Consider the following 11,333-nt stretch of genomic DNA (forward strand, 5'->3'; position numbering starts at 1 on the left):
ATTTTGCAGCCCAAGAAAATAGTCTGTCACTGTTTCCATTGTTTCCCCATTTATTTGCTATCAAGTGATGGAACCAGATGCCATGATCTTCGTTTTTTGAATGCTGTGTTATAAGCCAGCTTTTTCACTCTCCTCCTTCACTTTCATCAAGAGGCTGTTTAGTTCCTCTTCACTTTCTGCCATTAGGGTGGTGTCCTCTGCATATCTGAAGTTATTGATATTTCTCCACTTTGTGCTTCATCCAGTCCAGCATTTAGCATGATGTACTCTGCATATAAGTTAAATAAGAGGGTGACAATATATAGCCTTGATGTACTCCTTTCCCAATTTGGAACCAGTCTGTTGTTTCATGTCTGGTTCTAACTGTTGCTGCTTGACTTGTATACAGGTTTCTCAGGAAGCAGGTAAGGTGGTCTGGTATTCCTATCTCTTGAAGAATTTTCCACTGTTTGCTGTGATCCACACAGTCAAAGGCTTTAGCATAGTCAATGAAGCACAGGTAGATTTTTTTCAGAATTCTCTTGCTTTTTCTATGACCCAACAGATGTTGGCAATTTGATCTCTGGTTCCTCTTCCTTTTCTAAATCCAGCTTGAACATCTGGAAGTTCTTGGTTCACGCACTGTTGAAGCCTCTCTTGGAGAATTTTGAGCATTACTTTGCTAGTATATGAAAAGTGTGCAATTGTGCAGTACTTGAAACATTCTTTGGCATCGCTTTTCTTTGGGATTGGAATGAGAACTGATCTTTTCCAGTGCTGTGGCCACTGCTGAGTTTTCCAAATTTGCTGGCATATTGAGTGCAGCACTGTCACCGCATCATCTTTTAGGATCTGAAATAGCTCAGCTGGAATTCCATCACCTCCACTAGCTTTGTTAGTAGTGATGCTTTCTAAGACTCACTTGACATCACACTCCAAGATGTCTGGCCCTAGGTGAGTGATCACACCATCATGGTTATCTGGGTCACGAAGATCTTTTTTGTATAGTTCTTCTGTGTATTCTTGCCACTTCTTCTTAATATTTTCTGCTTCTGTTAGGTCCATACAGTTTCTGTCCTTTATTGTGCCCATCTTTGCATGAAATGTTCCCCTGGTATCTCTAATTTTCTTGAAGTGATCTCTAGTGTTTCCCATTCTATTGTTTTCCTCTATTTCTTTGCATTGTTCACTTAAGAAGGCTTTCTTATCTCTCCTTGCTATTCTTTGGAACTGTGCATTCAGATGGGTATATTTTTTATGTTTCTTCTTTGCCTTTTGCTTCTCTTCTTTTCTCAGCTATTTGTGAGGCCTCCTCAGACAGCCCTTTTGCCTTTTTTGCATTTCTTTTTCTTGGGGATGGTTTTGATCACCACTTCCTGTACAATTTACGATTCTCCATCTATAGTTCTTCAGGGACTCTCTCTATCAGATCTAATCCTTTGAATTTATTTGTCACTTCCACTGTATAATCGTAAGGGATTTGATTTAGGTCATAACTGAATGGTCTAGTGATTTCCCCTATTTTTCTTCAATTTAAGTCTGAATCTGGCAATAAGGAGCTCATGATCTGAGCCACAGTCAGCTCCCAGTATTGTTTTTTCTGACTATATAGAGCTTCTCCATCTTCAGCTGCCAAGAATATAATCAATCTGATTTTGATATTGACCATCTGGTAATGTCCATGTGTAGAGTCATCCCTGTGTCATTGGAAGAGGGTGTTTGCTATGACCAGTGCATTCTCTTGGCAGAACTCTGTTAGCCTCTGCCCTGCTTCATTCTGTGCTCCAAGGCCAAACTTTCCTCTTACTCTTCCTACTTTTGTATCCCTGTCCCCTTAGGACATGTTTTTTGGGTGTTAGTTATAGAAGGTCTAGAAGGGCTTCCCTGATAGCTCAGTTGGTAAAGAATCCACCTACAATGCAGGAGACCCCAGTTCGATTCCTGGGTTGGGAATCTCCCCTGGAGAAGGGACAGGCTACCCACTCCGGCATTCTGGCCTGGAGAATTCTGTGGACTGTATAGTCTATGGGGTCACAAAGAGTCAGACACAACTGAGTGACTTTCACTTTCACTTTCTAGAAGGTCTTGTAGGTCTTCATAGAACCATTCAATTTCTACTTCTTTGGTATTAGTGGTTCGGGCATAGACTTGGATTACTGTGATATTGAATGGTTTGCCTTGGAAACAAATAGAGATCATTCTGTTGTTCTTGAGATTGCATCCAGGTGCTGCATTTCAGACTCTTTTGTTGACCATGTGACTGTGATGGCTACTCCACTTCATCTAAGGGATTCTTGCCCACAGTTGTAGATATAGTAGTCATCTGAGTTAAATTCACCTGTTCCTGTCCATTTTGGTTCACTGATTGCTAAAATGTCGATGTTCACCCTTGCCATCTCCTGTCTGACCCCTTCCGACTTGCCTGGATCCGTGGACCTAGCACTCCAGGCTCCTGTGCAGTATTGCTCTTACCACATGGGGCTTCACCTCCACCGCCGCGCACACCCACAGCCGGGCATTGTGGGTTTTTGCTTCGGCTCAGCCTCTTCATTCTTTGTGGAGATACTTCTCCCCTCTTCTCCAGTGGCAGTTTGGGCACCTACCGACCTGGGGAGTTCATCTTCCAGTGTCATATCTTTTTGCCTTTTCATACTCTTCATGGAGAGTGTAGATTAGATGTGGAGATTCATGTTTTTATCCGTTTGGGGAAGTTTTCATTATTTCTTCAGCTGTTTTTATGCTCTGTTTCTCTCTCCTCCTTCTGGAAGTCCTACAAGGCATATCTTGATACCTCTGATGGAGACCCACAGGCCCACCAGGCTCCATTCACTTCCTTTCATTGTTTTTTCTTTACAGTTCAGATTGGATATTAATAATTTCAGTTTAGTCAAGTTTTTTTTTTTTTATCCTTTTTTCACTGGTCAAATCTGTTGCGCTCCTCTAGTGAATTTTTTTATTTCAGTTTTTATACTTTTTAGCTCTAGAATTTGTTTAGTTTCTGTTCATAATTTCTACTTATTTGTTGATATTCTGATCTGTTCTTACACCATTATCCTGATCTCCTTTAATTCTTCGTCCTTGATGTCCTGACTCATTGAGTATTTCTGAGACAGCTGACTTAATATCCTTGACTATTAACTTGAAAGTCGGGGCTTCCTGTTTCTTTGTAGTATTATCATGTGATAATGATGGAAGTCAGATTTGTTCCTTGGAGATTATAGATTTTTGCCTGTTGAAGGCTGAATTTTGCAAAGAGTGTATTTCTTGTCACTGAAAATTTTCTTCCATTGCTTGTTTGGTCAGCCAGTGGCTGGGGAAGGCATCCTTGACTGTCTGGCTGCAAGCAGGAGGGCGAGGTCCTGTCTCTTTAAGTCTTCCGCCGGGCGGCACGCGGGAGGCTGTTGCTGCCAAGGGGGCCAGGACCAGGACAGCAGCTGTGCCCATCCCTCAGGGCAGGGCTGGGTCAGCCAGAACACACACCCCACACCTGCGACGTGCCAGCCGCCAGGGCTGCACAGAGTGGGGAGTGGGGGCTGCCCTCCCTGAAGCTGCAGCCGGACCCTGTGGACTGTTGCCCACCAGGCTCCTCTGTCTGTGGGGTTTTTCAGGCGAGAATACTGGAGTGGGTTGCCGTTTCCTCCTCCAGGGGATCTTCCCAGTCCAGGGATGGAGACTGTATTTCTTATATCTCCTGTACTGGCGGGGAGGTTCCTTACCACTAGTGCCACCTGGGAAGCCCCGCGGTGGAGGGCAAGTTTCTGAAGGTTCTGACAGCTCCCCTCTCCTTTCAGCAGACCCCCGTGCGCTTTGATGCACAGCACCCCCCAGCCAGCCCCCACATCCTCCCACAGGATCTGCCCCACACCCTCCAGTGCATCCTGTACATGCTGCACCGGGTTCTCCCCTTCACTCCACAGCAGCGCTTTGCTCCTGACTCCCAGGGGCGCTTGGGTGTTTGGCGATACCTCAGCCCACCTCCACTTCCTGGGTGCCACGCCCTTGGGTGTGTGAGCTCACACGGCCTTCTGTCCACTGAGGTTACCACTTTCGTGTGGGGCAGGCTCCCCGCTGTTGCTGTGGATTCAGGAGGTTTTGCAGCAGCGACCGGCTGTCTGCCTGGCCGCTCCGCCTGCTGCGGCCCCAGCAGGTTATCCATCGGGACCCCCACTCCCACGGCCGCCCCCGCCTCGCTTGCGGTGGATTCCGTGAGGGCCTCTCCCGCCGTCCACAGCAGCCTCCTCTGACCTCCTCTGGGCCTTTGCGTTCTCCTCTGTGGGGTGTCGGTGCTTCTGGCCCAGCGAGGGTTCCTTCTTTGTCTCCCCTGAAGTTGTTTCTTCATGCACTCACGTATCTGTCGCTATTTGTTGTAACCTTGACGATAATTTTAAAGTCCTGGACCAGGAAAGGGACGAGAGCATTTACAGATGTGCTGTTTTCACCGAGAAGTCTCCCAGCGACATATCTGCTTGTAAGGCTGTCCAGACTCTCAGAGAGAAGTTTTGCATAGGCCCAGTCTCTGGGTCCCGCACATGCACCAATGAAAGTTGGAATGAGCACATCCCTGACCTTTTAGCGAGTCTGGCAAGAACTGCGGCCACCCCTCCGACCTGCCGGCCGGCGGACACAGGACAATCCCGCTGGGCCGGGCAGGGGACACACGCCTGTGTTCAGATGTGGGTGAGATGCTCAGGCTTCTTAGGAGGCAGAGGCCCGCACAGGCGGCAGCCAGCCTTTCTCGTGCTGGGAATCACAGGGGTCTCCCTGGCTTCCCCGAGACCCTCACACGCGCCAGACAAAGCACCCCTGTGTCCGTCCTGATGCACAGGCCGGAGAAGGGTCAGCACTCTCCCCAAGGCTGTCGTGGCTCCAGCCCCAGGTCGAGGGGAAGGTTTTGGAGTTCTTGGTGACCACCGCAGCTCATGGGGGGTGGGGCAGACCTGTCTGTCTCTGAAGCGTCCTCTCTAAAGTGCCGCCTGTTCTGCTGTCCTCAGCAGTGTGACAGACCCTGCATCACAGGTTCCCTGTGATTTCTCTTTCTGTAGAATACAAAGGATCAGAGAGAAAGAAAGCAACTTAGAGCAGGAGACGCGGCTGAAAAGCAAGGCTCCGCCTCAGGTGAGACCCTCTGCAGTCCGGGCACGTCGGGGTCTACCTAAATTTGATTCTCTAGCACGTCCAATATTCTCAAAAGAAAAAGGAGAGAAGTCACCAGAGAAAGCCAGGGTTGGGACTTGTCTCTGTGATGCAGAGAAGGGGGAGCCTGCTGGGGGTCCGTAGACAGCCCCTGCCCCCGCTGTGTGCCAAACAGAGGTGGGCTCCAGAGGTAAAGCTGGACACGGGTCTAAGCAGCAGCAGTGGATGTCTGCCCGGGCTGAGGGCCACCCTGGTGTCCTCTCCTGTGGCCCCATGAGAGCCGAGGAGCCCAAGAGTGACCGTGTGGCCACAGGGTGGGGTCCCCCAGACGCTCAGGCTCAGCCCCGCCACGTCCCGCCCGCTGGGGGCTCCAGACCTCATCATTCGTGAGTCTTCGTCCTTTCAGAGTCTGAGCAACATCCACCACTCAGCTTTGCAATACTGAACGTTCACGATGCTAACATCTCATGAGCGTGCATCCCTGAGGAGTACAGGACACCTGAGCTGTTAACTCTTCAAAATGCCTGACGTGGGGCTCAGCGCCTCCGACCCCTGGGAGGGAGCGGGCGGCCGGGAGGGTAGTTAGATGTTTACGTGGTTCCACGAAAGGCGGTTTTGGAGGATCACAAAGTACAAACGTGATGTCATTGAAACTGGTAGAGGAGAAGGGAGGTTGCTCTGTGAGCCTGAATGAGCAGGCTGACTCTGAGGACCGAAGGCGCGTGGTGGGTGCGGGTGCATCACATGCGGGGCGGGCCTCCGGTGGGTGGTGCCTCCAGCTGGGAGGGAAGGGACTCAGGAGGGGACTGAGGCAGAGAGACCCAGAGAGACACCCGGGGCAGCAGCCCCACCGAGTTTAACCTTCACAGACAGACAGGCGGGAGACACAGAGGGCTGCGTCCAGGGCCGACCTGACTTTATGGGTTAAGTTGTCCTATAACACTGGGTCCCCCAAGTGCAGGGGTGAACAAGAGGACCCCAACGCTCCACCCCAGCCAGACCCCTGGCCAACCCTTTGTGAAAGGGGGTGACCCTGAGCCCCCAGCTGAGAACCGACAGAGGGTTAGGGTCATCCCGAGTGCCAGGCGGGGGCCCTCTGAGACTCGCCCTTCATCCCGCAATGCTGCTGCCTTGAGGACACAGAACACAGAAAACCAGTCGCTCCCTGTCTGAGTGACCGACTCCCCCTGGAGACAAAGCACCTGAGTGAGAGTCAGCAAAACCACAGGAGAAACAGCCCCAAGGGCCTCGGGACTCAGCAGGAGAAATCACCGAGTAACCACAAGGGTTTATGTTGCTTAGAGAAACAAAAGGCAAAGTATCTGAAGAGAACAGAAAACTCGTTAATTACCAAACACATTTGAGGGGCTTCCCTGGTGACTCAGCTGGTAAAGAACCCAACTGCTAATGCAGGAGACCCAGGTTCGATCCCTAGATCAGGAAGATGCCCTGGAGAAGGAAATGGCAACCCACTTCAGTATCCTTGCCTGGAAAATCCCATGGACAGAGGAGCCTGGTGGGCTACCGTCCATGGGGTCGCAAAGAGTCAGACATGACTGAGCATGAGCAAAACACATCTAAGAAAGAATGAAACAGAGCTTCCAGAGGTGCAGAGGGGCAGCAAAGAGGCGCACGGGGCTGGGCCTGGGCTCTGCTGCCCACGCCCGTCCCTGCTGTCCGGGGGCCTCCGTGCAGGGCCCTATGCTGCGTCCGGGCTCCACTCCCACCCCTGCCTCAAGGTGCTCATGGGGACGTCTCCTTTCTCTGCAGGAGCCCAGGGGCCTGAACCAGCCGAGTCCCGCGTCCAGGGGTCCTTTTCCACCGGGATCCCAGCCACGGAGTCTGTCCCGGAAACCCTCCAGCTCCCATCCCCGCCGCAGGGCCACAACCAGGACGCGTGGCCCCAGAAGCACCAGGACACCGTCCCCAGCCACCAGGAGCCCTGGACCGTGGAGTCCACTGTCATCAACATCCCCGGAGGGCTGGACGGCGAACTGGACGTCCAGCAGATGCCCCGCACACTGGTGGTGATGCCGTCCGCCCAGGCACCCAAGAGCCTGCCTGCCATCAAGGGAGAGTGTGGGGAGGAGAGCATCCCGGTCATCAGAGAGGTGGGGGGCTGCACCTCCGCGAAGGACCCTGTGCCCAGCAGCCCCACCCCCGTCGCCATGACCACGATGCCGGAGGACCCTGAGCCAGGGGACAGGGCTCCTCAGCTCGTGTAGAGCCAGGGCATGTCCCCCAGGCCCTCAGGGTGCCCCTCCCTCTGGCTGGCATTGCCCATGCCGCCCAGCCTGGCTTCCACCTCGAGGAGGAGACCTGGGCCCCGCCGCCCATCTTCAGAGCCCCGCCCCCCTGCATCAAGAGGGAACAGAGCTGAAGGCCGCTGCTTCTGGCCACGCAGGAGGAGTCTCATGAACTCACATCTCCCTCACTCCAGAAGCCATATGTTAAAGACCCACCTAGTTTTCTAAACATGTCTACACGTTATTCCAGAAAGAAGACAGATTCAAGACGGGCTGGGTGCCGTGTTTTTACTTTCGTTGATTATTAATGTTTTGAACTGTATGAATTTAAGTAGCTTTTTAAGAAAATTCTTTGGAACTCTTCAGTAAGTTTTATAGGAAATAATAAAAGTTAATTCTAACGGCAATGAACTTGAAATCAGTCCTGGTAGATGGCTTTTGGGCAGTGGCTTCCGTGGACGGCTGGCAACCGACCCCGGCCCTCCCCCATGCTGGCGCTGGGCTCTGCAGCCTGGTGGGAACCAGGCCCGGTCTGGGCCTCTGGAACAGGCTCCCCAGCCCGTCTCTGGGGGGAGCCCCCTGAATTGAGGTGTGACCCTCCGGGACCCTCTGGCTGAAACTAGAGGAAGAAAGTGAGCTTGGAGATACATAGTGAGCACAAGAAGGGTGGGCTGCTTTGAAACAAGGCCTCGAGTCAAAAGCAGGCCTGTTGCAAGATTCCAGGACAAAGTCAGGGACTGTGGCAGAAACAGACTTAAATAAGGTGGCCAAAGCTGAGGTTCTAGACTTCTGAGAGCTCTCGATTTCAAAGTTTAGGATCAATCAAAGCAAGTTCACAATCAAAGATCAAGGAAAACACCATTGTGAGTGGAAGTCAACAAACAACGAAGGTGGATTCAGGCCCCAGGAACTTGAGATTCGTGATCAGAAACACAGAGTATTCAGTAGGGTGCATGAAATATGTAAATATACAATAATCACAAAAAATAAGCAACAAGTGGATTTTCTACATGATCAGGAGGACATGTAAAAGAGGTAGAATTTTCAGAAATATATACACTTGTTAAAGTAAGTGAAACAATAAACACAGTTGAAGAAAGACTTATTAAACTGGAAGATAATCTGAAGAAATTACCCAGCAGAGGATGAGATGGACAGAGGAGGAGAGGTCGGCAGAGAGGGAGGGCAGAAGGGGGTCTCCTGTGTCCAGCTGGAGGCCAGGAAGACAAGCACACAGGGAGGCAAGTGTTACAAGGGCTGATGGGTCCCTGAGCTGACTAAGGATGTGAAAGTACAGGTACAGGAGGCATCACGTATCCCGAGCCGTGTGAAGAGACACCCCCACCTAGAGATCTTGTGGAGAAGGGCAGAAGGGTAGCACCAGGAGGGGTGGCATCACAGCGGGTGACAGAAGTAGCAGTCACTGTGGAAGCATGGACCCAGCAACGCCAACCTGGGGCAAAGACGTCGGAGGGTCAGCACCGCAGGTCTGGCACAAGCAGAGGTGAGGAGGGACGGGTGGGCGGCGGGTCCCCAGACCCAAGGGGAAGCCCCCGGCCTCCTTGCTGAGCTGAAGCCGGGCTAGATTTTCTTAGAAGCAGAGTAAATAACGGGTCCCAGGTCCTGAAAATCTTATTAGAATAAAAATTACGGAATCATCTTAAACCATGAGAAATTTATACGGCTTTCTTAATAAGACTCTGTGCCCAGGTTTGTGATTGCAAGGGTAAACCTAAGTCAAAATACAGGTCTTCAAGGTAACCGTCAAGCACGTGCTGGTGGTGGACTCCAGCCCTGCCCCAAATCTGCTGTGTGTCCTGGGTCAGCAACTCAACCTCTCTGAATCCTGGGGGTGCTGCCTTAAAATCGGGATGGTGATGAGGGCCATTCACACCCAGGACCCATGGGTCTGGTCCAGTGCTCTGCTGCCACTGTCGTGAGATTCTTCACAATCTGCAGCGAGTGTCCGGCCCCTGGCGGGCCCTGGCTGGACGTCCACCCCAGGAGGCCTCTCTGCGCAGGAGGACAGGGGCCCCATGGGCACAGAGCGGGTGCTGGGCGTCCCCACACTGGGTCATCCTGAAGACGTTCCTGCAAGGAGCTGGCTGTCCACCCTCCCCACACACCTCCCAGGGGAGGGGGCCCCGCCGGGCGCTGACGCGCAGTGAGCACACAGCAGCTCCACCCACAGAGGGGCCGCCCGCAGAGTCTGTCCAGGGCTCTGTGCTGAGGGCGCCCCCCTCCCTGGGCTGCACAGAGCTCCTCGGGTCTCGTCTGCGATGAAGGGCAACTCTGCCTGAGCTGAGCAACACCAAGAGCCCCAAAGCTCTGCCCCCGCCTCCAGCGAGATGGACAGGCCCCCACTGCTGCTTGAGTGGGGCCTGGAAACAGCCCGCGGCCCATGAGTGGCTTCCCACCTGGGGAAGACTGCGTGGTCCAAGATGGAGCCACCCAGGCCTCCAAGTGTGTGAATGAGGATGCATTTCAACCAAGATGTCCTTCGGGATTTAAAATAAGGACCATGTTCATGCCCAGCACGTGGAGTTCAATACAGCCCGAGAGCCCAACCCCTTCCTGCCCACAGCTGCCTCCCACCAAGGTGGTCCTCGGGGAGGGGGCCCAGGGTCCTGAGCCGAGTTGGCACAGTCGAGACACGGGACACGGAACCTACCCAGGACGCCGGGCCGGGGCCGCTGGGACGCGGAGATGGTGCCCAGAGCTCAGCGCCCATCCCTGGGGGACGGCACAGACGGTGGTCTCTGCAGGCATACTTAGGGGCTCGACAGGAGGGCACCCCATACAACCCGCGTGGGCCCTAAATCCACTCATGTCCTGGTGCAAGACGCAGGGCAGAAACAGACATGGGGGAGAAGGCCACGTGAGGACGGAGGCCCAGGTTGGGCGATGCAGCCTGGAGCCAGGGACACCTGGCGGCCCAGAAGCCAGAGGAGGCAGGAAGGGCCCCAGGGCCATCGTAGGGGGACAGCTGGCGGCCCAGAAGCCAGAGGAGGCAGGAAGGGCCCCAGAGCCATCGTAGGGAGCATGGCCACTGACACCCTGACTTTGGACTGTGAGGACTTCTGTTGTTTAAGCCACCAGCACGTGGTCCTCTGCCCCGCGGCCTTGAAAAACCAGCACAGTGTCCTGCAAGGGCAGATGGTTCCATCCGTGGGCCTCCACACGGCTACGGTGCAGACCTGCCCCTGCCCACTTGAGCTGGGCTGTAATAACTGCAGGGTAGACGGGGATCATCCAGGTCTTGGCAGAGGACCAAGGGCCAGGGGGCGGTCATCCCCCACAGAGGATCAGTCCGGCAGCCATAGATGGAAGAAGGGTCCCCTGATCCCAAACCAGGGCTGAGGGCTGCGGCTCCAGCAATTCTGAAGTTGGAGGGGAGCATGTGTTGTGGGAGCCCACCTTGGCTCCCAGGCCTTGTCTCTGCTTCCCAAGGACTCTGTCCCTCAAACATTTCTACCTGAAGCCTGGCACCCGCCTCCCAGAGCAGTTCTACCTTTGGCAAAATCACCAGGATCACATCATGGCATTGGCACAGGGTTTGAAAAACAGATTGAACGCCTTAGCCTTTTGGCTAATACGACAATGGGGACATAATCCTGAGAAGTGGTCTTAATGACTTGTTTGCGTAGTTAAGAACAATGTGGGCGGCACTCAGGGCTGTGGGGGACCGGCGGGGTGCAGCCCAGCGTCAAGACCAAGGAAAGTCAGGACCAAGATTCGCCAGGAGCGGGCCTCAGGTGACTCCCTGCTCTTTGTGCTCTTTCAGGTCTAAGATTCTGGACTCACCTGGGCTCTGCAGTGTGAACCTTTGCAGAGGAATTAGAATTAGAAGCCTATCTTTGGCTGGTTTTGAGCAGAAGCAGAAACCAGAGGGCTTGAGGGAAAGGCCCAGGGCCAGGTGGGGAGGGCAGGACACACCTGCCTGCTGGGCTCCCTGGGGGGAACTGAGTCCTCTCA

General features: G+C 53.4%; 1 protein-coding gene across 1 annotated transcript in view; it reads left to right on the plus strand.

The window, feature by feature from the left end:
• The window catches only part of LOC133046642 (uncharacterized), a 38,925-nt gene extending 31,357 nt beyond the window's left edge, over positions 1-7,568 (plus strand). Inside the window, exons 16-17 of the mRNA XM_061129516.1 lie at positions 5,022-5,094; positions 6,883-7,568. Of these exons, the coding sequence (XP_060985499.1) occupies positions 5,022-5,094; positions 6,883-7,337 (528 nt within the window). The 3' untranslated portion in view covers positions 7,338-7,568. The remainder of the gene's footprint in view (positions 1-5,021; positions 5,095-6,882) is intronic.
• The last annotated feature ends 3,765 nt before the right edge of the window (positions 7,569-11,333 follow it).

Source organism: Dama dama, chromosome 25, assembly GCF_033118175.1.
Source record: "Dama dama isolate Ldn47 chromosome 25, ASM3311817v1, whole genome shotgun sequence".
Taxonomy (NCBI): Eukaryota; Metazoa; Chordata; class Mammalia; order Artiodactyla; family Cervidae; genus Dama; species Dama dama.